The sequence below is a fragment of the Camelus ferus genome, chromosome 8 (genome assembly GCF_009834535.1).
Source record: "Camelus ferus isolate YT-003-E chromosome 8, BCGSAC_Cfer_1.0, whole genome shotgun sequence".
Taxonomy (NCBI): Eukaryota; Metazoa; Chordata; class Mammalia; order Artiodactyla; family Camelidae; genus Camelus; species Camelus ferus.
Genome location: NC_045703.1, coordinates 61,626,472 through 61,652,369, shown reverse-complemented (window position 1 = coordinate 61,652,369; position 25,898 = coordinate 61,626,472). Strand labels below are relative to the sequence as shown.

Sequence of the window (25,898 nt, the reverse complement as noted above, 5' to 3'; positions counted from 1 at the left end):
CATTTTCTCCCACTTCAAACTCTAGCTCTCCTTAAGGCGGCAGCAAGTAAGTGAGAGACTGAATGAATGGGCCGTCTTCAGCGAGAAGAATAAGGAGCTGTGCGAATGGCTGACTCAGATGGAAAGCAAGGTTTCTCAGAATGGAGACATTCTTATTGAAGAAATGATAGAGAAGCTCAGAAAGGTATGGGATGCTGGCTATGTGTGCTGCCCCCTTCATAATGCTTAGACAATCTTTCAACGGGTACAGAAGATGGCCTGACCCCTGACTACCTCCCTGACAAAGGAGCACTCTATTAGAAACATGTTATCTCTCCAACATAACATAAACTTACCCGGAAAGGCCTCCTTCGCATACAAAATATACAGAATATTGTCAATTTGTGATGAAATAGATTATCTGCTGATAGGTAATGTTCACTACTTTTGGACTTATCTACCTGTTCAGTGAGAATCATTAATGTGTATTAGTTTTTTTCTTAATTGAAGTATAGTTGAGTTACAGTCTGTTTTCAAAGAGATAAAGTCACTAGAGAGAAACGAAAAGAAAAAACTCCTGGGATGAATTAAACTGACATTTTCTCTATAAAACATGATTTATAGACAGTTACAGGAATGAGGACTTTTCCTGAGAATTTAGCTTCATATTATTTTCAAGTTACGTATGATTATTAAATTAATTTATATGCTCACACGGATCCAGAACATTTTTCATGCCTGTATAAGACTAGTCAAATTTTACAAGCATTTTAAAATGTTTTTGATGATTTCAGTGGTGTTGCCACATTGTTTTTGAACAATTAATCATTCAAATTTTGTAATTCTTCTAAGCACAGAGCATCGTCTGAAGTACGGTGTGTTTTCCCGATTTGCTTGTTTATTGCCTGTCTACACCGGACTGTGTGGACTGTAAGCGTCACTGGAACAGGGACTTTGTCTATTATTATTCATTGCTGGGTCTCCTGCACCCAGAGCAATGCCTGACTTCTTAGAAGTACTCAGTCATTATTTACTGAATAAATGAATTATAGCTTCATTCATTCTGAAGAGAAATAGAATAAATAGGAAAAAATTATCTTTATTCATGCACATACATAGAAAAATAAAAACTTCAAAGCCAAGATGTAATATTAATAACTTTATAGGTTTACACTTAAAATTGCAAGTTCTAAGTATAAACATTTGTATGTTTGATATTGTAAACTTTTAAAATGTAAGCTGAGATGATACAGATTTCATTTTAACATCTGCTAACAGCTCTATACTTTACTGGTTTCTGGGTGTCAGAGAATGCTTTGCTGACATGATTAATGTATAATGAGTATTATAGTGAAGTTTGCTATAGAATAAATTTTGGTTAAGTGTATTTATATTCTCATTGATTTTCATCATGAAATTTAAGATGGATATTTTGGGGTATAAAAAAATCTCTGGAACGAAATACAGTCATAATTTAGAATTCAGAAAAACTCCAGCTTTACATATACATAATTTTGCTGTACTATTTGCCACAATGTTAGGAACAACCTTTAAAATAGTAACTGTACTATTTTGTATGTATAATAAGTTATGGGCTTTAAAAAGAAGTCTTTATGTGCTTACCCTGTGTGGTGTCTCTTTTGTAAAGAAAAATAACACAGAGGCTTGGGAATTTTGACAACCTAGAAAAAAGCAATTAATAAATAGACTATAACCATGATATTGGTACCTACTGGCATTAACAGTCAAAAACATTTTACTTTAAAAGATAATCCAAGAGGATTATTTTACTATAAATACTATTTTAGACATGGAGTAATCCCTTTGAAATAAACATTTCTCTGTAAAATGATCTCAAATTTGTAATGCCGTATTATAACTATTAGTAAGTACATCCAATGTGTTGGTGTTAGAATCCCTTGGTGCTGAAGTAACAGAAAGGAGAGCAGGTGGGGCACTGGTCCTGCAGATAGCACGTGACACTGCAACAGAGCAACATTTCACTGGCCCCTCCCGTTCCTTTGGGGCCCTTTTTGCTTAGGTAATGGACCTGAGAGGGTAGCCCCATGACCAAGGAAACTTTAGCGCAAGAGAAGGTTAAAATACCCATATTCCCATAGTACCTGTCTTGGTATATTATTTTGCTGAGAAAACATTTGCTGCCTAACAGGGGCTTAAGCCAAAAAGCGAAAAGTTCATTCTAAAGTTTGGATCTTGTCACTATGATAAGGGGATAAGAGGGTCATTGGTTCAGAGGTGAGGGGGGGAGGACAGGGAAGGATGGAGGGGAGACATTCTTTCATTGTCACTTAAATCATACCATTCAGTGGCCTGTCTCTTGCAAATATATGCTTTTGAGAGCCTGTCCTCCTCACCAAAAACAATCTTTAAGAGGAGCTACTACATAACCCGGGTAAATGAAGGAGGTTTGAGACCCATTGATCCTCTGTGACTAATGGTTATTATTCTTGAGAGTTAATTTGCCAATGATTTATGTATTGTAAAATATTGACATTATTTAGAGGGTATCTGTTTAAAATGAAATTACTCTTTTAAAACGTTCTGCACAAATATCAATTGACATACATATACATACATACATTCACACACACACACAAACAAGCCTCTCGGCAGCTATTTGTATGAAGTTTGATTCTAAATACAACATCTGGTTGCTGATTACAGCAATAAGTTAGTTTCCCAGCATTGAAATCCTTCAAGTTTTGTCTTTTGTTTCTACATATATACTTCTGTTGTTTTTTTATGCCTATTTTAAGTAAATGGAAAGCACCCCCCCCATTCCCTCTAAGAACATCCATATAAAAACTCAATCTGGATTGTGCCTACGGACTGAAAATAACAGGTACCACTAATTCTTGTGCACATGAACTGATGTTCACACGGTGTTCCTTATGCTCGATCTATTTCCAAGCAGTCGAGAACTGCAATTAGCACGTTTTAGCAGAGCCAGATTGAATGCATCAAGAACATGCTTTCTGACCTCTGTGATTGCTATTTATTATGCAGGATTATCAGGAGGAAATTGCTATTGCCCAAGAGAACAAAATACAGCTCCAGCAAATGGGAGAACGCCTCGCTAGAGCCAGCCACGAAAGCAAAGCGTCCGAGATTGAGTACAAGCTCGGAAAGATCAACGACCGGTGGCAGCATCTCCTGGACCTCATGGCAGCCAGGTAGGAAGGGCCCCGGTCGTAGCGCGTGTGCACTCTCAGAGCATTCAGTCCGTCTTCCATTTCAGCTGAAGTTAATCCAGTAAATCTCTATGTCCTTTATCCCCTCATTTTAGTTTAGGCTTTAAAATTCTCCTTATTTCATAAATTTCATGATGTTTGCATTTAGCTGAAAGAGAGAAAGTCACATCCAAACAAAAACCATTCCAAAGAGAATATTCTTTATTTCGGGGCTTCATCGTGTTTAACTATGGAGGAAGAAAATAAAGCTGCTGACCAGTGTCTGTGGAGGGTGTTTGTGTCCGAAGTGGCAAAAAAAAGTGTGTGTATATATATATAAAATATATGGCAAAAATGATATATATTATAATATATACCATATTATATAATTATATAATTATACATAATATATACATTACATATTATTGTAAATATTTTAAATTATATAAATTACAAATTTGATACATAAATATGCTATATAAATACATAAATTATTACAAATTATATATATAATCACATTCCTACCCTCTTTCTGATTAGTAAGATGCGAGAATAAAGCTAATTATTGTCACTGCTTAGTTGCAACAATACTCTGCTGCATTATGGCAGTTTTGTGTTTAGCTTCAGTGATGACTGTAAGCGTCTGCCCTGTATCTGGGAGGAATATCACATTCAGTTCTGTTGCGGAAGGGCAGGGTGAGCAAAAGGGAACAGTCAAAAAGAAAAAATGTGTAAAGGTCTTCACTGGCAATGTGAGCCTGATACGACTGAATGAGGCACTATGTTATTTGATATAAAAAGGGAGTGACTAAGTAGATGCTTTATTTGAAGTGAACTCTGCTTCCTGTGAGAATGTAGCCTCCACGAGGGCAGGCGTCCTTGTCCGATCTGTTCACTGTACATCACAAGCACCAAGAACAGTTCCTGGACGCAACTTGGGCTCAGTAAATATTTGAATGAATGTGTGGATGGATACTTAAATAGTTGAATGGATGTTCTTCTTTATGGCAGTTAGGAAAGTTGGAATGTTACAAATGCTTCTGATTCACGGCCATTTTGGAGCTTTCCCAAAGTATGCTTTTTAAAAAATCTTGGTTCTTTTCCTTAGCCGTGCTGCATGAAGGTGGACATGACACGGTGCCTTCTGAGTACCACGTGCCCACGAAACCTGCATGTGGGCACGGCAAGTCCTTATGTTGATTTTGAAAACGTTTATTGTATTTTTTCTATAAGGGAGTTATCAAAGAGGGTCTAATTGAGGAAGAGGTTATAATTTATTTTAGTAATAATGAAACAAAAGTGGCATAAATGTTTACCAATTTTTAAAATGTTTAACAACAGTGGGACTGTAATAGCAAACATTTACTAAACCCTTAACTTGTGCCAACAACCATGCTATAGGCTTCATGTGCATCTTTTCACGTGCTATTCACAACAGCCTTTGAGGTGGGTATTATTATTATTATTATACCCATTTTCCAGATGTGCAAAGCTGGGACTCAGTCTTGCCCCTGGTCATGCGCATGCTGAGTGGCATAGTCTGCATTCTCCAACTTCACAGCCCATGTCCTAGAGTCCTCGACACTCCTGTCCTTATTCTAGAGAATGCAGTTAAAGGAAATTAGATTCTATTACTTATGTTTACAATCTAATTTCCCAGTCCTTTGTTTTTAAAGTACTGATGGTGACTATGAGAGATTTGGGGGTTGCAAAGACAGAGGCCCCTTTCTTCAAGGAGTTCATGGTGGGAATAGAGACATGCAGAGGAATTAAGTGAAATGACAAGCTGAAAGCTGTGGTAAAAGTATTGTAAAAAGATAGAAACGTATGGTTTAGCTTAAACTACCCTAAGTATTTGGGCATATGTTGGTTTTAGAATCCTGGTGCTATGTTTAGCCTCACCTCTCAGTCACTGATAACCAAATCTTATTTCAGAGGCAGGAATTGAAGCCCTTTGTGCTATAAATACCCTTCTTAGGGAAGCCACCCACTTGGTAAACATCCGTGGATTTTTTTCAGTCTGATTATGACTCATGGATTGGCTTGCGTTGCTTTGTAATCCAATTAAACTAGTTAATATTCTTTTCTAATTTTTAGTACTTCAGCAGTGTGCAATAGAGGGGTGCACTACATCAAATTATTTTAAATCTAATTTAATGTAATTTAATCGTAAGCAGCTGGCTCAGTGTCTACCCAGCTATTAGCCAACATTACATCAGATGAGCTAGGTGTTTCCTCCTCAGTCATGTTTATCTGTAATTTTCTGTCTGGTTTTCCAGTCGAGAATTTTCTAGATGTTATTTAGTTAATTTTTCTAAAGACGTGTTAGTAAATTTAACTCAATTAAACGTAGGGGGCATGAGCTTGCACTTGTGTCACTAAAATGCTCATATGTTCCTACTTTTGTAGCCTCATCATACACAGATGTAATATATATATATATTGTCCATTTCTAATGACCTCCTCAAATGTAGACCAGATGACTGTGTTGACCATTAATGTGTGCTGGGGTTTAACGCCACACTGGATTCATAGTTGCTTGAAGCCTCTCCTAAATGATACTCAGCCATCACATTTGCTTTCCATTTTTTGGTTTATTGGCACCTTGCTAGTGCACAGGCTAGAGGACCATCTCCCACACCCATCTTCAACTATGACTTGCCAGCTGAAATATTAAGTTTCTATGATTCATTCTCATTCACTACTCTTCCCTCTGCCAACTTTTTTTTTTTTAACAGTGATTCATTAACGCAGAACATAACTTATGCTTTTGGATATTTCTATGTTGTTTTGGTGTTCTTGCGGGAATGGAGAGGTTATTTTTGAAGATGATCATATTTTTAGGTGAACAGAATCCCAGCTAACAGAAAGATGGGGAAAGAAAAGAAAGAAAAAAGATTCCCTGGTAATAACCTGCTAATACAAATAGAATGCGTAACTTTGAGTCAGTGTTTGTTACTAGTGGATTAGTTTAGATCTCTAAGTACTAAGTAGATTGTGTTTTGCTTTGAATTTTTAAACTCTCACCAAGCACTGTGAGCTTTTTAGAGTGAAAAATGTGCCCAGTTATTTTTAGGGCTCAATGGATAATGTTTTAGTAGACTTTCTAGACCTGCTCAGTCCAACATAGCAGTCACTAGCAACATGTGGCTATTTAAATTCATCAAAACAGAATACAATTAAATTAGAGTTTAATTTTAATTATAGTCACTCGGGCTAGGCATATTTCCAGTGCTCAATAACCACATGAGGGTAGTGGCTGCCTTATTGGATCCTGCAGAGACAGAACATTTCCATCATCCCAGGAAGTTCTTTTGGTCAGTGCTGGCCTAGGCAATTAAAAGCATTTCTTTCATTAAGAGTCAACATAAGAGGGGGCAGGATGTAGCTCAAGTGGTAGAGTGCATGCTTAGCATGCACAAAGTCCTAGGTTCAATCCCCAGTACCTCCTCTAAAAATAAATCAAAAACCTAATTAACCCCCTCAAAGAAACAAAGGGTCAATATAAGAAACATTGGTGTAACTGTAATTCCTGTAAAATTGTTTTCAAGGATTCTGGCTCTCATTTTATCAGTGAATCCTATGCAAAAACCCATAAAGCAATTTTTCCAGAGCCTAGGACTAACAGAAAATGTCTTTCAGCATCAGTCGTTCAGGGCTTCTAATAGTGGAGAATACATTGTTGGACATTTCCCATCTTGGTATCTGGGAAGGTCAGATTCAAGTTGTTTGCTTTGTTGTAATGACTTTTTTTTTTTTTTAACAATTAACTGGACTCTCTAATATAGAGATTTCGCTCTACCAAACCTAAATACCCATCACCAAAAACAAAGCACGCATTAGTTATTTGGTTCTTTTTTTTTTAATAACAGCTTTACTGAGATACAATTCACACACCATACAACTCATCCACCGAAAGTTTGCAATTCAGTGATTTTTTTTTTAGTGAATTTACAGTTATGCATCCATCACCAAAATCAATTTAAAAATTTTCATTACCCTCAAATAAAAATTTTAGTCACTTTTTTTCTCCTCCACCCTCTCTCTCTCCCCCAGGTCCAGGCAACTACTAATCCACTTCCTGCCTGTTTAGATTTACCTGTTCTGGAGAATTTGTGTACATGGACTCATACAACGTGTTTTTATTATAATTACCTTAAACATTATATAGAAGTAAAAACAAACGTGTGTGTGTGTATATATACATATATATACACTATATATATACTATATATATATATATATTTAAATCTATTGAAAGCCTCCTGAGTATGAAGTCCTTTCTCTGCATATTGCTACAGGACAGAAGTTGGCAAACTTTCTGCATGGGGTCCTGTAGTTAAATTTCTAAGCTTTGCAGGCTGAAGGGTCCCTGACCAGGCCCTCTGCCCTTGTATTACAAAAGCAGCCTTAGACAAGCATGATGGGTTCCAATGACATTTTATTACCAAAGCAGGTGGGCAGTCATAGTTTGCAGACAGCCTTCCAGGGAAGTCAAGATGAAAAAGAAGATGGTTCCGAACCAAAGAAGGGTGGTTAAGTAAGGATACAAGTGGTCCTCACCTCAGGGCTTTCCTCTTTGTGTTACATCTTCCTGCTGTCTCTCCGTCTGGCCTGGCAGTCCAGCCCCTAATTCTTCTCTGTGCTCTTGCTTTCCTCCGGATTAGATCAGATTCTTCTTACCTGCTCGGTAGGCTTTGTATACAGAAGTCACAGCATTTCCCTTGACCATAATCAATATCTTGTGTGATAGATTGTTCGAAGTTTCTTTTCTCTACTGAAATCTTAACTCGTGTATCTAACTCAATATCCACAATAATCCCAGAACCTAACATAGTTGTTTGCACATAATAGTCACTCCAGTATTTACAGAGTTTCTCAGTCTGGGACAGGGGTGAAAAAGTGCCCTACATACAGATGAGAATATAGCAGAGCTGGATTTAGGGCTGCAGTTGCCTGAATTATAAGGTGTTTCTGCTTCACCTATATTGTGATGTTAGGCAAATTATTTATCTTCTCAGTACTTTAATCACACATTGTGTAAAAGGTTATCTGGAGTATTAAATGAGATGGTACCTGTAACCCACTTAGCACAGTGAAGTGCTCAGTAAATGTCAGCTTTCATCCAAGAGCGAGTTTAGAGGCTTGTGCAGTGCATGGAAGGCTTTCTAAAGTTGCAGCAGCTGCCCTCAGAAAGGGTTTCAGTCTAATGGCAGTTCTGCCCAAACCAGAGGAAAAAGAAAACTTAATTCTTGGAGTTGGTGGCTGGTATTACCTCACATTAATCAATACAGAAAAGTCAAGCCAGGGTCAGAAACACTTTGATGCAGCAAGCACAGAAATGACACAGAACTAATCAAAAGTCCTCAGTTTAGTTCCTCTAGTTCTGGCTGTGTGACCTAGGAATTACTGTATAACCTCTCTGAGCCCCAGATTCCTCATTTTCAAAATGTTCATTAAAATAACTGCCACAAGTCCAATGAGACAATGCAGAAGGAGGACCGGGTATACTATAAAATGCTATATATGCCAGTTGTATTCTTTTGATGGCTACAGAGTATTCCCTAGATTTCATATACCATGATTTATCTGGTATTTTCCCTATTTATAGAATTGATATTGTTGCCATTTTCTGGCTATTATAATAACTGTGTCTCTAAAACCTTGCCTTGCTTTATATTTAGCTCATTAGAATAAATATATTGTGCTAAGGATAATGAGCATAGGAAAAAAAATTGACTCATGAGCAAAACTAAAAGTCAAAGGGAATTAAACTAAGGAAATAGTGGCAATAAAAATTTCTAAAGATCTCAAGTTTTTTAAAATGTTAGTCATAATCAAGAAAAAACAAATTTGCATACTGTTATGGAATCATGACCAATATGTTCCTTTAACCAAACTTACATGTTTATATTCCTACTCAGTGGAGTAATTGTTTTTATAAAGAATTCTCAATAGTATATCTTTAAGTAGCAGGATTTGAAAAATAATTTTATTTGTAACTAAGTTTTCTGGAATACAATTTTTTATAAAATACTGGTTTGTTTCTTTTACAAAGAAAATGTATTACTATTTTAAAAGCAATCAGCTCACACAACCAGAACCAAATGCTTTGCTTTATTTTAGGTGCAATTCATCATATTGGCTTTAAAAAAAAACTTAGCAAATGTTCATTAGCTATTTATTTTAGTTTATTTGGATATATGTATTTTTAAATCCAGAAAGGATTTAAAACTTCCAGCATTAGTCATATTTTATTAAATTACCAGTAATGATTTGGGACCTTACTTTCTTTAAAAGCTTAAATTATGAAATTAATAGAGAGTCAGCACAGAAAATTTAAAAACTCCTGATATGCACAAAAGAAGACAAGTTGTCTGAAATTCCACCAAACCAGTGAACTTTTTAAAATTAACTTAAAGTGAACAGATAATTTTTGTCACTTTATATCATTATTTTTAAAAGGACAAAGGTTTTGAATATGTAAGGGGAGAACAGTATTTCTTCATGAGTTCTCATGCTCAAATAGTCTATTCGAAGGTGAAGACCAGGCACTTTCCCACAGAGTATCTTTTCCATCCTGTCTTCCCAAAAGAGCCCTTAAAGTCCTACTTACACCATTTGGCTGGCAAATCAAACTGAAAAATAAAAGAAAAAAACTGCTTCTTTTTGCTACTACAGTTTGCTATACTTGTGGAGGTTTTGCTTGTTTGCATTTAGGTCATTTACCTTTTCAAACATCCTTTCCAGTGTAACAAGCAGCCCGCAAGAAAAGTTAGAGTTCCTTCCAGAACTACCGAGTGCCGGTAGCCAGCCTTGTTTCTGATGCCCGTTTTTCTTTAGACCTGGGTCCTCCCCCTCCTTGCAGATTAGACAGAGCCTTTTCCCTTCTTACACTCGTGGCCTACATTCCAGGAGATCAAGCCTGGCACATGTTAATGAATGTAGGTTTTATTTAGAAACATGACCACTTGTCACTCACTGCTCAGTGTCATATTATCAGGCAGAGACTTACCAACATTTGTCTGGAGTGAGCATTTTCATAGTTCCATACACGGACCAGGGAAACTTTCATCCTCACGCAGGATTTAGCCTTTTGCTCTGCAAACCTAACTTTTGCAAGTGGGAACTTCATGGTGGTGGCAGAAGATCCGTGTGCCCTGAGGATGGCAGAGGACGGCGGTGCGGACGCAGATCTTCCAGACTGTAACTGCGATGTCACAAGGCAGGCATCTCCTTGAGTTTCTTCCATTGCGCATAGCTTTCATGTTCCGTGGGGGTTACAGGACGGATGCTGGGGCTCTAATCCGAAGTCGTTTTCGCCAGCCTTAAGTGGAGATGATGATTGGTGTTAGGAGATCGCTGGCCGTGGATTCCTAAGGGTTATGTGTTGGTTTGTTTTCTTGTCCCCCTCCTGGGCATGCAGAGCTGGATGAAAAGGTTAATGGACTTTGTTATGGCTCCATAGTCCGGTTGTCTCTGGACTGGATGCGTCACACAAGGGTACGGTTACAGGAGAGAGCCTGAGACACAGGAAGGAGATTCAGAGAAAGATCCAGTCAAAGGATCCTGCTGGTCCATCATCTGTTATTTAAAGGGTGGGCTCCTGATGAAACTGAAATTCAGTCTTAGCCAGCTCACAGCTCTGTAGCTGAAAGCTTTCCCTTTATTGACTAAAAATCTACTCATATTTCCGGGGCCTGGTGGGTTTTGTGTTTGTTGACTAAAAATCTACTCATATTTCAGAGGCCTGGAGGGTTTTGTGTATGAGAAAAAATTGTTTCTATTTAGGTGTGTCACTAGGTTTTGGTTGCTGGCTAGTATAAAGGTTTTAAAGGTTTTAAAACATGTTCAAAATGTAGAGATTTATATCTAAAATAGTAATTTAGCACATATGCAAATATTTATGTCATGATTTTTCATTCAGTTGGAATTTCTCACTTGATTTTTTAAAAATATTTTTCTGGTACCATAGCATCCTCCAACTAAATCCCTACTGGCGAATAGAATTTATTGATGATCCTTTTTGGTTCTATTATTTATTTTGGGGGGAGGGGGGATTAGGTTTGTTTGTTTGTTTGTTTGTTTGTTTGTTTATTTATTTATTTGATGGAGGTACTGGGGATTGAACCCAGGACCTTGTACTACTGAGCTATATGCAGCCCCCCCCAACTTCCTTTACTGTTTGTTTGTTTTAAATTGAAGTATATTCAGTTACAATGTGTCAATTTCTGGTGTACAGCATAATGTTTCAGTCATACATATACATACATATATTTGTTTTCATATTCTTTTTCATTATAGGCTATTCCAGGATATTGAATATAGTTCCCTGTGCTATACAGAAGAAATTTGAGAATTTGAGATGTGCAGATACTAACTACTGTATATAAAATAGATTTTAAAAAAACAAATTTCTTATGTATCCCACAGGGGATTATATTCAACATTTGATTCTATTATATTTAGAACATGAAATTATTTTGTTTTGGTTTATGGAGCTACTAAATTTGTTTGAAGTAAAATAGTGAGGTGTATGTGTATATATATATATGAAATATGTAGATATATATTTGTACATGTATGTATTCATGTGACAATATTAAGAAACTGGACAACTGGATTTAGTTCCTTCTCAAGAAAGGTCAGGTGCCCAGTATACACACTGGACTATGAAAGGAGAACCAGAAAGTGCAGGGACTTAAAGACTCACCAGGTTGACACAGACTTGTGATGTCTGCAAACAGCTATTTTGAACTGTAATCCTGGAAGCCTCCAAGGGGAATTTCCTCAAACTCCTTACAATGATAGATAAATAAAAATATTGTGACCCTTTGCCCAAGGATTTCCTTTAAGGAGGTGATGAAAAAAATGTGGGACATTTCCTTTAAAAAACAATGATCCTTGTCCTGCAAATATCAAGTTTAATAAGCACAAGGAAGGTGTATGGGGGCTTTGTTCCTCGCTTCCTCTCAGCTCACATCTGCTCCCCGCCAAGACACACACAATATATTTCGCTATTTTAGTTAAATACACTTTTTAAAAAATGAGAAAGGAGAACCACATAAATGTTCACCCTCACTGACTTCGCTAAGATTTACACATTCATTTGAAAGAGGAACTTGTCCCTAGACTGTATGAACAACTGTTTCCATGTCACAGTGGCCTTGACGTAGTTCACTATCTGCTCTGACCATTGGAACTTGTTCAGTGTTATACAGGATTACCAGTTCAGCAGACAGTATCCAATAGAACAGTGTTTACTCATATCCCTTTGTGCCTTGGATCTTTTGATCATTTATGTAAATGAATTTTGAACCAAGAAAATGAACAAAGTTTAGTCCTTAACAAATAGACCATTTGCAAATGTTGGACCTAGAGGAAAATTTAAGTGTACATTTAATATCACATAAATTAAAAATAAATGAAAATATGTTAACTAAATTAAAATATTTTAGCAAAAGCACTGATTATTCATGTTTAGCAGGCATTTAAATAGTACCCAACTTTGTGCAAAGCACTGAGCTTAGGATGGCAGCCAAAAGTGGAAAGGGAGAACCCAAAATAGAAATTCACAGTTCTGGTTTTCCAAGGAACTTCCCTGGGGAAGAGGAACATGTGCGTAAATAATACCAGGGAGTTCAGAGAAGGATAAGAAGGAAGCGGGCACTGAAGGAGGTGCTCTTCCAGCCTCTGGCTGCACACAAAACCCTGATGATGTTAGGAGTTCACGGTAAAAGCTGTAAAGCCCCATCCCAAAGTATAGTCAGCATTCAGATCCTACCAGATCTGAAGACAGGAAGCTGGTCAAGCGGGAGAGGTTCCCGAGAGGACGTTCTTACTGGGGTAAAAGCAGGACAGACGTCTCGGTGCAGTGAGCCATTCTTCAGTCCTCTTCCAGTGGGTTTATTGATTGTAGACTATCTTTTCCATCCGGGACCCTAAAGCAGGACGGCCAAGGTCATGTTTTAAATCGCAAGCCCATGTCATGGTCTTTGGTAGAACATACACCCCGAACTTTACTCCCAGTAGCTGTTCTGAAACTGTCAGTCACTGACTGATACTCAAGTGAATTTTGTCTGATATAGGAGAGAAGTGTGGCTGGGTTGTATGTAAAAGTTCTTGTTCAAAGCTAGTGCCTTAAAATGCCCTGGGGACAGGATACAATTCATACTTATAAAGCTATAGAGAAGTCTTATCTTGAATGGAATTACGAGTCACGATAAACATACTGCAACACATGTTTTCTGTTCCCTAGCCACAGATTATATTGTGGAACGTGAACATAATTTTTTAAATATACATGTTTTTTCCAAACAGTATAAGGTAATGCACCTAAGAGTGCCTTTACAAACTGAAAATGTCATTCAAACATAGGTATTATTATTATAATTAGTGAAATGCAGATATTATTATAAAGCACCGACCACAGTAAAAATCCATTTAAGCATTTGTATGACAGAGAGAAAAAGTGGTTATGTCATGATTAGATTTTCATTTGAGAAAGAAACATTGATTTACAGAAACTGTAATAGAAGGGGCGCTATGAGTTTTAAGCAATTAAAAATGAATAAAAATGCTCAAAATACTTTGGTCGTGAGACGTTTTCTTCAGAGAGGTGGCTCTTGACCAAAGCAGCTTATCAGAGTCACCTGGAGAGGACTGTGGGAGGAGGTCAGGAGAGAGTTGACAGTTGGCAGGTGTGGTCAGAAAGCAGCCCATGTGACCCTGTTCCAGTCCCAGCCTGAGAATCACTTCCTTGCTACCTGAACGTACCACCGTCGAGAAATACTAGATGATTCGAGTGCAAGTGGTCCGTCTTGGGGAACATTCTGTTGCAGGTCCCTGCCTTGAAATACATCACATCCTTAGAGTTTTACAAGTCATGCTGCTCTTGACAACTTTTTTTTAGCAGATACCTCTTTAGTTGCTTCAAGTTGACACCTCAGAGATGAAAGTATTTGGCTTATCTGCCTCTCATTTCTGTTATGAGCAGTGTCAGTAAGGTGACCACATTTCCTGAACCAAAAGGCAGGAGCCACGGTCTAAAAGCAGAACTGAATTTTAAGTAAAGGCTGTACCAGGAATCACGGATCACATGCTCCTCCTCCCTGTCACCTATCTTTAGAGCAATCCACGTCCACCCAGCCATGTCAGACCCTCAACAGGGACTTAATAGTCGACTTCTGCTACTGTTATTTGATCAGAGAAGAGTTGAGAAATAGTATCTGTGCCCCTGCCAGACTCCTGCCCACACCCTGCCTCACTGGGAAATACCTTTTAGAACTAATTTGCCTGTCCCTGCTCTGTGTGCCCTTGACCCTGCCTCCTCGACGTCCTTGCTCCGCTGTCCATATTCATCTGTAATTTCTCCCCTCTTTCTTTTGCTTTTGGCTTATTTCTCATGAGTTCCTCATTCTCTGCCTAAAAGCACTCGAAAGGTCTTCCAAATATTAAACTGCATTAAACAAAACAGACAAAGAATTTTCCCTTGGAGCCAGATCATTCTACAGATTTTATATCATATTTACTCACCCTCACTGCCCACCTTCTCAAAATCATTAACAATACTCTTATCAGAAGTGTGTTTCTTAGCTCAGATGCTTTCTGTCTTCTGTTTCCACAGCCCTTGATGAACTACTCAGGGTCAGCAGAGCTCTGCTAATTGCTCTTTTTAGGACTCATTGTACTATCCCGTTCTGCCTTTGACAAAGCAGACCAGTGGTTCCACACTTCGGCATACCTCAGGCTCACCTGGAGGGCTTGCTAAAAACGTGAATTCCCGAGCCACACCCCCAGAGGTTCTGACCTCAGTAGGACCCGGTTGGAGTCTGGAAATCTGCATTTATTTATATATATTTTTTATTGAAATGTAGTAGATTTACAATGTTGTGTTAATTTCTGGTGTACAGCATAGTGATTCAGCTATATGTATGTATGTATGTATGTATGTATGTATGTATATATATAGGTTATTATAAGATACTGGATATAGTTCCCTGTGCTATACAGTAGGTCCTTGCTGTTTATCTGTTTTATGTACAGTAGTTAGTATCTACAAATCCCAAGCTCCCAATTCACCCTTCCACCACACTCCCCCTTTCCACCCTGGTGACCACAAGTTTGTTTTCTATGTCTGTGGGTCTGTTTCTGTTTTGTAAATATTTGTGTAAATGACATTTGTGTCATTTCTTTAGATTCCACATACAAGTTATATCATATAGTACTTGTCTTTCTCTTTCTGATTTGCTTCACTTAGTGGAATAATCTCTAGGTCCATCCATGTTCCTGCAAATGGACATTTTTGATGAGAAAGTTCTCTCAAAGAAGTTACATGAGGTTATATGAGGCAGACCTTGTGAATCTTCTGAAGGGAACATTCAGATCACATTTGACCAACACTTCCTTCTTTTTTTTTTAATTATTTTCTAATTGAATATATTTGACACAGTAGTGTAAATTTAAGGAGTACACTTTATTAAACTTATTTGTTGTATATGATTGCCATTGGAGTGAGATTTATCACATTGCATAACTCTAATACAGTATTGTTGTCTGTATTCATTATACTGCACATTCAATTTCTTCAGCTTACTTACTGCTCATTGCAAGTTTGTAGGTTAAATACCGTCAGTCTTTTCCCCCCATCAACAATTCCTTGTAACTTTTCTCACTTTCAGTTCTATGCTGTACTTTCCTCCTTCCTTTCTGATTATTTTTTTCTTCGTCTGTGATTCCTCCTTCTTTAACCAGCCTTTTAAAACTCATTCTTCTTAGTCCACCCCTTTCAGATTGAAATATATCCTTTCACAGGGCTTCAATTCTGTTGGCCAATGCAGTTGGCCAGTAACTTAATCAATGCAATAAATTCTGTCCTCTCTTCTGGACCTAAGAACTGCTTTTTCCATTCATGTCTAGCCAATCCCTCAGACTCATTGTATCCCAAACTTAGTGCACCACTGATCCCAAGAACTTGCCCCTCGCCCTGTATACTCAGAGACAGCAGCCTCTACCTAGTCACCCAGCTGGGAAACACATCATCTTTAGCTCCTCCTGCCTCACATCATACCAACTTAAGAAGTTAGCTGTTCAACCCTCACCTCTATTTCCACTGTTTCCCAATGTAGGCTTTTGATGCCAACAGCTTGGACTGTGTTTACTTCCTGAATAGGCTCTCACACCAGCCTCACCTCAAACTTGCATCCTCAAAATCAGAACTGATCTTAACATTCCTCTGCTAATAAATCTTGACTAAGGTCCTATTTCTCTTTAAAACTGCATACAAACCCGTTACCATGTCACTATGGGATCTTTATAATCTCAGATCTCCCCATCGGTTTTATCTTCGACCACTTCTCATCTTTTTTCTGCTCCTCCTCCCCTTCCTCTCCACCCCTAGTCTCCTTGGCATCACGACACTATTTGCCTTCAAAAACCTCTGCTCTTCTTCTTCGTGTTTCCTGGATCTGAAATGTCCTCCTTGGCTTGTACCCACCTCTCAAGATGCAGCTCAAATGTTATTTCTTCTTTTCCCCTCTTTCATCGAAGTCTAAGCTCCTCAAAGGCAAGGGTGAAACTTCAGTCATCACTGTTTATCTATCACCTGGCACCATACATGTTTGTAGGAGGAACAAAGAAATGAACAAATGGTAAATGAATGGATGACTACTAGAACATGGACAGAATTACTCCTTTCTCCTTACTCCTTAGCCAGACATTTGGTTCATTTCTTTAGTTCTCACCATACTTTGCTGTATTTCATTATTTCTATGTTCAGGTTTCTGGTCCTGTTGTGCATTTCATTAAGAAAATAATCAAGTCTAATTTATTTTGTCTTTCTGGCATCTTACACATAAGACGTTCACACATCATTGTTAGATAAATGACAATTTTAAAGAAATGGAGTTTTACTCCTCCCTGGAGAGAATGGGGATGTTTGTTTTTAAGCGTGCTATGTAGCGAATACTCTACGATTTAGCTCTGCAGGTGAAGACTGGGTATCAGTAGATCTAGTACCTGCCCTCTGCTACTTAGAATCCAGCAGGTCCTTAGTTACCTTGAACATGATCTGGCATCACTAACACTCGAATTGCTTAAGTGCACGTGTTAACTCACTGATAGTTTATCTGTGCGTGTGCTTTCTCGCTATAACTGAGTTTCTGCCACGAGGTTGCTGGAATACATCCCACTGGGCTGAAATGATCAGAACTGTGGATATATAATCTGTTTGGTGACAACTCTTTGGAAATGTTAATTTTTTCTCCCAAGTGTTCTTCCTAGGAGTCTAGATTATATTATTTGTGAAAGTAATCATTTCTGTGACAACCATGAAGTTTCTATCACTATTATATTATCAAAGCTGTGCTGAGTATAACCATGGTTAATATTTTTTAATGTTTCCTGTGTACTGGCACTCTCCATTTTTCACCTCATTTAAATCTCACAAGTACTCTTACTTCGTTCCATTTTATAGATGAGGAAACAGACACAGGAAGGGTGTACAGCTGCCCTCAGTCACAGCCAGTACATGGCTGAGCTGGACTCTGGCTTTAGATCCAGCACTGGCTTCTGTTCGCAAGGGGAAACATGAGCGGGGCCTCTCTCTGAAGGTGACGCATCTCCTTCTCTGCCCCCAGGGTGAAGAAGCTGAAGGAGACTCTGGTGGCCGTACAGCAGCTGGATAAGAACATGAGCAGCCTGAGGACGTGGCTGGCCCACATTGAGTCAGAGCTGGCCAAGCCGATCGTCTATGATTCCTGTGACTCGGAAGAAATACAGAGAAAGCTTAATGAGCAACAGGTAAAACATGAAACAATGGAAGGAAAGTTAATAGGTTCTTAAAAACCCATCCTCCTGGCCAGAACAGAGAGGTGGGCGTGAGATGGCGAATGGGGATGGAAAATGAGGAGGCAGCTCAGCAGGACTGGTGGGAGAGGGAGGCATTGGCTAGACAGGTGTCTGTGGCCAATAGGGTCCATGTCACCAAGTTGGCTCTTAAGAGGATCTCCCATCATAGGGTTAATAATGCTGGTCTGCCAAAAAGCCATCCTAAGATGGTAGGTTAGGCTGAGCTGCAATGTTGTACCCAAAACAGTGCTGACAGTCTTATTTGCGGATCACTAGCTCACAACCGGAAACTTAGAAAGGAGCCTTCTTTTCTGCATACAGTGTTTGGAGAAAGATTACAGTGTATTTTTAGTGTTTTTAGGGTCTAAAATAATTTTGTTTTGCAGTGAGGATGGCATGACCTGCAGACCACACAGTAATTTCACCTTTGTGTGTGTAACAAATATAGCACATCGCACTGGCATCCAATACACAGCCCAACAAAGCAAAAGGGAGCCTGAGAAGTACATACAGAAGGGATTTTCACTTCCCACTCCGCTTGCTTACTCCTGCTCAGCATGGCTGCCTCCAGCTGTCCATAATAAGCACCATAAATCCCCCATAAGAAGCATTGTTACTCCATGCTTTTAGATGGTCCTTGAAAATTCTACCCTAGGGAACTCTGGCTACTTCCATCACATTAGACCATTAATAGTCAAGTTGCTAAACTAAAAACAATGTACTTCTGCAATCCTATAAAATGGCTTATGTACTTTATTTTGCCAACCATTTAAGCCAAAGGGAACAGATATTAAAGAGATAACAGTTTTTAGATATCGGAGTTACTTTGGTATTTAAATTAGTATTTATTTTTTAAGAAATTGGTAGCGGGACATTTTTCTATTTTTTGTAAGATTAAAACCCTTTGATGGACTCTGATGTTTGAAATTCTGATGATTAATTCTGAGGGTCATGATTGGCCTTCAGCTCCCCAGGAGACTGGAGAACATGGCAGTGATATCTACAGATGATGGGTTAAAATGCTAAGGCCAGCATTGTAATTTGGCGGATGTAAGAAAGTCAAAATCATATCTAATTAAATATGGGAGATTGATGATATGCATTTATGGTTCCAACCACTGCTAAAACCTCAATAAAATGATAGTAAACGGTATAAAAGGTCAAAGCCCACAGTGGCAGAGAACAGGAGGGAAGACGATAGAGCTGACAGACATCCAACAGCATTTTGGAAGATGGAAAGTAATTAGATCAGTGGTGATGTTGTTAGCAGACAGGGGGATGAGGAACTTGTGCCACAGAGTTCCAGGAAGGCTCAGGAAGTGGAGATGTCAAGTCTGTGGGGCTTTAAATGGAAAATTGCTTGAAAGTCTCAGCAAGGAGTCGTTAGACGGGCGGATCTCCCCTAAGCCCAAGTAGTCGGACAACTCTGCTTCATTTACTCCCTGGAAAAGGCAAACCAGAGGGACTTTGGATTTGAAGATACAGGACACCATTGAGGCTGGAGGCACTATACTTAAAACAGAGAGTTTAAATGAAAGGCTCTGTACCCAATGGTATGACTCCCACCCCACAGTACCCCTCCCACAATGTCTCTGGCCAGGTTTATACTGCAGCCAGGATTTATGCAAGAGTTTCAAAATCCGATTCAGTTATTCCATAAAAGTACCCTCCTCCAAAAAAAGCAAATGAAATGGAAGAAATTATCAAAATAGTAATATAGAAAAAAATTCCCAAATTGAAAATTATACATTTCTAGAGCATAAACTCTATACCAGTACCCGGGAAAATTAAAAATAAAAACAAAACAAAGCTATTACAAAATTTCAGAACATGGTGGATAAAGAGAAGATTTTAAGGATTCCAAGGTGAAAAAGTTTGATTTCTCCAAAACAATGCTGGAAGCTAGGAGACAGTGGCACAAGGCCTTCAAAAAGCTGAGAATTTTTTTTATAATTTAGAATATTATATCTGCCATTTAATAGATAAAATATTTACCTTCCATGCACACATTCACAAGAAGCCGGTGAAAGATATGCTACATATACTGAAATGAGAGGAAAATAATGTTCAACCCAGGAGAGAGAGAAGGAAGTCCCCAGAACGATGATAAAGGGAATCCCAGACAGTGGTGCCACAGCCTAGAAGGAGCCTGACCAGACAGGAGCAGGGAGTCGGGCGCTCTAAGGGGGGCTCTCCAAGGAGGGAAACAGCGGAACCAGATTAGCTGATGGGCTTAACCCTAATGGAAGGAGTTTTATGAGCACTGTAAGAGAAAGAGTAGAAGTTAGCAGTTCAGATTTTAAAGAGAAAAAGAGTCAGGGAGAGGAGTGAGATGAAGATCTATTGATTCTAGAGAAACAAAAAGTTATGTAAGAAAAGAAATATAATTGTAGTATATTTTGTTAGTCAAATGTAAGAAATATTTTTTAAAAACCATAATCATGCAAAGAAATGATTATTGCTCTAGCTGTAAGATGTGCGAAAACAGTCATTGGAGCCCTGTAAGTCACAGAGAAGTTTATTCCTTCTCTGCTGTAGAAGCATCAATAATGTCTAATATTTAAAAAGCAAGAAATAGCAATATAAACATGTTACTTGGAAAAATAGAAGTAAGCGCTGAAAGACAGAGCTACAAGGATGGAGATGGTTGTTTCTGGAGAAGACTCAAGAGTGGAAAGGGCACTATTTCATTGAAAGCTTTAATAATAATTTTTGACTTTTTAGTACATTAATAAATGTTCATCTTGCCTTTTAATTAAAATTTAAATTAAAGTTTAAAAAACTGTGTACCAGTGGCTAAAAGTAATGACTTTCTGGGTTCAAATCCTGGCCTCTCCACTTTTCTGCATGACCTGGAGCAAAATAATAAACTATTTCAACCCTCAGACTTCTCAGACATAAAATGCTAATAATCAGAGCACCCAGCTTACAGTTTTGTTGTAAAAGTTAACAAGAAAAGCACTTAGCAAAGTACCAAGCACAGAGTGGGTGCTTAGTAAATTTTATTTCAATACCATTTTTACTACAGTTTCCTTTATGGGAAATGTTTGACCATGAATCTGTAAAAATTGTAGCGTTTGGGATCCATGTTTTAAAAGACAAATAAATAATAATCTATCTCCAAAGGGAAAAATTCTGACAAATATTTAAATAGACAGATTAAATCGACAAGAAAAACATTTTCTTCTGTTTCTCTATGTGGGGTTCCTATGTGTTTCTCTTGCCAGTGTACTTGGTTCTTATAGATTTAATTGGGCAGAAATATATGTAGACTTGAGATGGCTTTAGAGAAGATTTTGTCAAATTTCTCTGTGTTATAAATGAACAAAAATAAATCCGGAGACAACTATGTGAACAATTTGAGACCGACCATTACCAATGGAAGTTAAAGTTAAAACTAAAATCTTGATCTGTATTCAGGTAATTACTTATATATAATTATAAAACCCCTCAAGCCCTACTTTATATATTGATTTTAACAAAAACTTTTGAGCAGAAACACAAGGGGAATTTTCTCCAGTATTTACTATGGGAATCTGGTGAAGCTCCTGGAGGTTAATCTCTCCAAATTGTGGGGGCCCCCAGTGACTGGGTCCTCCTAGAATTTTTAATGCTCAGAGTTGTCCACACTGGGGATCAGATAGAGATGGAGAAGGGGTGTGGGGCTTACAGCAGCCACACTCAGATCTTGATGGACTGCGTTCCTGCTTGCAGCTGTGCCCAGGCAGCTACCCTAGCTAGCATCTCTGCTCATTAGCAGAGCCCAGCCAGTGGCCCTGTCTGGCCTGGAAACTCAGTTGGCAGTTCTGCTTGAATTTGGGTCCCCAGACAACTGGTCATACTGGCCTTGGAGCTCTTTCTACCACTCTGCCTGGGCAGGGAAGCAGATTCCCAGCCCCGCCCAACAGCTGGGCACAGTCCCCATCCCGCCCCACCGAGAAGCCTCGCCAGAGAACCCAGGCAGCCTGGAGTCTGTCCAGCAGCCCCACTTGGGCAGGGAGCCAAGCCAGCAGCCCTACCAGCTGTTGAACTTAGCCTCTAGCCTTGCATGACCACGGAGCCTGAACAGTGATCCTGGGCAGCCTCAGAGCACAGCCTGCAACCCCACCCAGCCACAGAGCCCAGACTACAGCCCACTCAGCAGTAGGGCTCAATCCAGGGCCTTGTCTGATTGCAAAACACAGCCTGCAGCTTTGCCTGATCAGGAGCCCAGACAGTGACCCCACCCAGTCACCAAGCATAGCGCGTTGCCCCACCCAGCAAGAAAACCTAGGCAACAATCCAGCTCAACCATGGAGCACAGTGTCTAGGCTCACTCACTGTGGGATTCAGCGGGAAGGCTCTGCTGACCAGAGAGCCCAGCCAGCCATCTTGCCCAACAGAGGAGCACAGCCAGTGGCCTACTTGATGGCAAAGCCTCAACTGTGGCCCTGCCCAACTCCAGGGCACAGCCTGCAGCCCTGCATGATCGCAGAGGCCCCACCTGAACACAGAGTCCAGCCCAGCAGCACCATTTGGTCTGGGAGCACAGTCTGAGACCCCCCAAGAGCAACTGCAGAGACCAGCCTATAGCCCTGACCAATCACAGTGTCCACCAGTGGCACTGCCCTGCCAAGGAACATAGCCTATGACCTCACCCAACCAGAGGTGATTGTAGGGCCCAGTTAGCAGCACCCAATGCCCCACCCCAACCTCAGAGCACAGAACATTTTCCAGGATAGATTATATGTCAGACCACAAAAGAAGTCTCAATAAATTCAAGAAAATGGAAATTATATCAAGTATCTTTTCCAACCACAATGATATGAGACTAGAGATCATAACAGTAAGAAAGCTGGAAAATTGACAAGTACATGAAGATTAAACAATACCTGAAGAACCAAGGGATCAAAGAAGAAATCAAAAGAGAAATACAAAATACCTGGAGATAAACAAAAAAGGAAACACAACATACCAAAACTTATGGGATGCAGCAAAAGCAGTCTAAGAGAAAAAGTTCATAGGGATAAACACCTACATTAAGAAAAAATAAAGCTCTCAGATTAACGACCTAACTTTATGTCTCAAGGAACGAGGGGAAAAAAAGAACAAACTAAACTCGAAATTGGCAGAAGGAAGGCAATAATAAAGAGTAGAGAAGAAATAAGTGTAATAGAGAATAGGGAAACAATAGAAAAAAATGAACAAAACTGAGCTGGTTCCTGGAAATTATAAACAAAATTGACAAACATTTAGCTAGAGTAACCAAGAAGGAAAGAGAGAGGACCCAAATAAATAAAAATTAAAACTGAAAAATGGGGAAATAACAAGAAATACCAAGGATCGTAAGAGACTACTCTAAGCCAACAAATTGGACAATCTTGGAGAAATGGGTAATTCCTAGAAGCATACAACCTACCAAAATTGAATCATGAAGAAATTGAAAATATGAGCAGATCAATAATGAATAAGAAGGTTGAATCACCAATCAAAAACCTCTCAACAAAGAAAAGTCCAGGACCAGAATGTTTCACAGGTGAAATCTACCAAACATTTACAGCCAATTGTCTCACTCGTCCAAAAAACTGAAGGGAAGGGAACACTCTCAAACTCATTTTATGAGGCCAGTGTCATCCTGATACCAAAACCAGATGAGGACACCATAGGAAAAGAAAACTATGGGCTAATATCCCTGATGAATATAGATGCAAAACTTTTCAAAGTACTAGCAAACCAAATTCAGCTGTACATGAAAAACTGTGACTAAGTTGGATTTATCCCTGGAATGCAAGAATGGTTCAACATAGGCAAATCAGTAAATGTAATTAATACATCACATTACTAGAATGAAAGCTAAAAATTATATGATCACAATAGATGCAGAAAAAAGCATTTGACAAAATTCAAATGATAATAACTCTCAATACGTTGGGTACAGAAGGAATGGACCTCAACATAATAAAGGGCATATATTACAAGCCCACTCTTAACACCATCCTCAGTGGTGAAAGTTTGAACATTTTTCCTCTAAGATCAGAAAAAAACTCCAGGGTACTCACTCTCACCATTTCCATTCAATGGAGCATTGGAAGTCCTAGCCAGAGAAATCAGAAAAAGAAATAAAAGGCATCCAAATCACATAAAAGAAGATGTAAAATTGTCTCTGTTTGCAGATGACATGGTCTTTTATAGACAAATCCTAAGGAATCCACCGGAATATTATTATAACTAATGAACAAATTCAGGGAAAGTTGTAGGATACAAATTCAACAGACAAAAATCATTGTGTTTCTTACACTAACAGTGAAGTATCTGGAAAACAAAAGAAAGCAATCTTATTTACAATAGCATCAAAAACAGTAAAATATTTAGGAATAAATTCAACCAAGGAGGTGAAAGATCTGTACACTGAAACTGTAAGACACTGATGAAATACACTGAAGAAGATATAAACAAATGGAAAGATATCCCATTGATCGGAAGAAGTCATATGGTTAAAATGTGCATACAAGCAAAGCCATCTATGGACTCAGTGTAATCCCTGTCAAGATTCCAATGGCAATGATTTTTGAAAGCAAAACTAACAAAAACAAAAATAAACAGGTGGGACTAAATCAAAACAGAAAACTTTTGCACAGCAAAAGTGATGATCAAACAAAGGCAAAGGCAGCCTAAGAATGTGAGAAAATATCTGATAAGGGGTTGGTATCTAAAATATGTAAGGAACTCTTACAACTCAATAGCAAAAAAAAAAAAAAAAAAAGTTATCCAATTTAAAAATGGGCAAAGGACCTGAATAGACATTTTCCCAAAGAAGATACTCAAATTGCCAGCAAATACATGAAAAGATGCTCAGTGTCACTAGTCATCATGGAAATGCAAATCAAAACCACAATGAGATATCACCTCATATCTGTTAGAATGGCTTTTATCAGAAGACAACAGATAAGTACTGTCAAGCACCTGGAGAAAATGGAACCTTTGTGCACTGTTGGTGGGAATGTAAATTGGTGCAGCCACTATGGAAAACAGTATAGAGTTTCCTCAAAAAATTAAAAATAGAACTACCATATGACCCAGCAATTCTACTTTTGAGTATGTCTCTGAAGGAAATGAAACCACTTGAAGAGATAGCACCATCCTCATGTTCATTGCAGCAGCAATATTTATAATAGTGAATACATGTAAACACCTAAGTATCCATCAATGAATGAATGAAGAAAATATAAAGAAAATGTGATATATCATATGTATTATGTATATCATATATATAATATGAATACATTATATATAAGAAGGAAATATTGCAGTTTCTAACAACATAGATGAACCTTGAGGTCATTATGCCAAGTGAAATAAGTCATTCAGGAGAAGACGAATACTGTATGATCTCACGTATGGAATCTGAAAAAAAAAAAATGCATAGAAACAGAGAGTAGACTGGTTGTTGCCAGACATGGGGCGTAAAGATGGCCAAAGGGTACAAACTTCCACTTATAGATGAATAAGTTCTGGAGATGTAATATATAGCATGGTGACTACAGTCAACAATACTGTGTTGTGTACTTAAAAGTTGCTGAGAGAGTAGATCTTAAAGGTTCTCAAACACACACACGCAAACTGTAACTGTAAGGTGATGGATGTTAACTAAACTTAAGGAATCGTTTCACAGTATGTACGTACATATATCAAATCATCACCTTGTACACCTTAAACTTACACAATATTATATGTCAATTATTTCTCATTAAAGATGGAGAAAAACTTTTGAGTACTTAAGAAAAATTACATTGAAATACTATCAGTTCTTTAGCTGCATGGATTATGTTCGCACACGTAATACTTTTTCCAAATGTACATCCTTGTACCAGATGCACTCTAAGACCTGAACTTTACCTGGTG

At 38.5% G+C, this 25,898-nt stretch overlaps 1 protein-coding gene across 17 annotated transcripts in view; it reads left to right on the top strand.

Moving 5' to 3' along the window:
- Positions 1 to 25,898, top strand: part of SYNE1 (spectrin repeat containing nuclear envelope protein 1) — a 427,871-nt gene that overhangs the window by 368,655 nt on the left and 33,318 nt on the right. For 16 of the 17 annotated variants that reach the window (XM_032485189.1, XM_032485193.1, XM_032485194.1 and 13 more), the window contains 3 exons: positions 26 to 184; positions 3,007 to 3,173; positions 17,807 to 17,969. In XM_032485189.1, the coding sequence (XP_032341080.1) occupies positions 26 to 184; positions 3,007 to 3,173; positions 17,807 to 17,969 (489 nt within the window). Of the gene's footprint in view, positions 1 to 25; positions 185 to 3,006; positions 3,174 to 10,211; positions 10,397 to 17,801; positions 17,970 to 25,898 lie in introns of those variants that run through there. The other variant, XM_032485205.1, reaches the window with a different exon arrangement.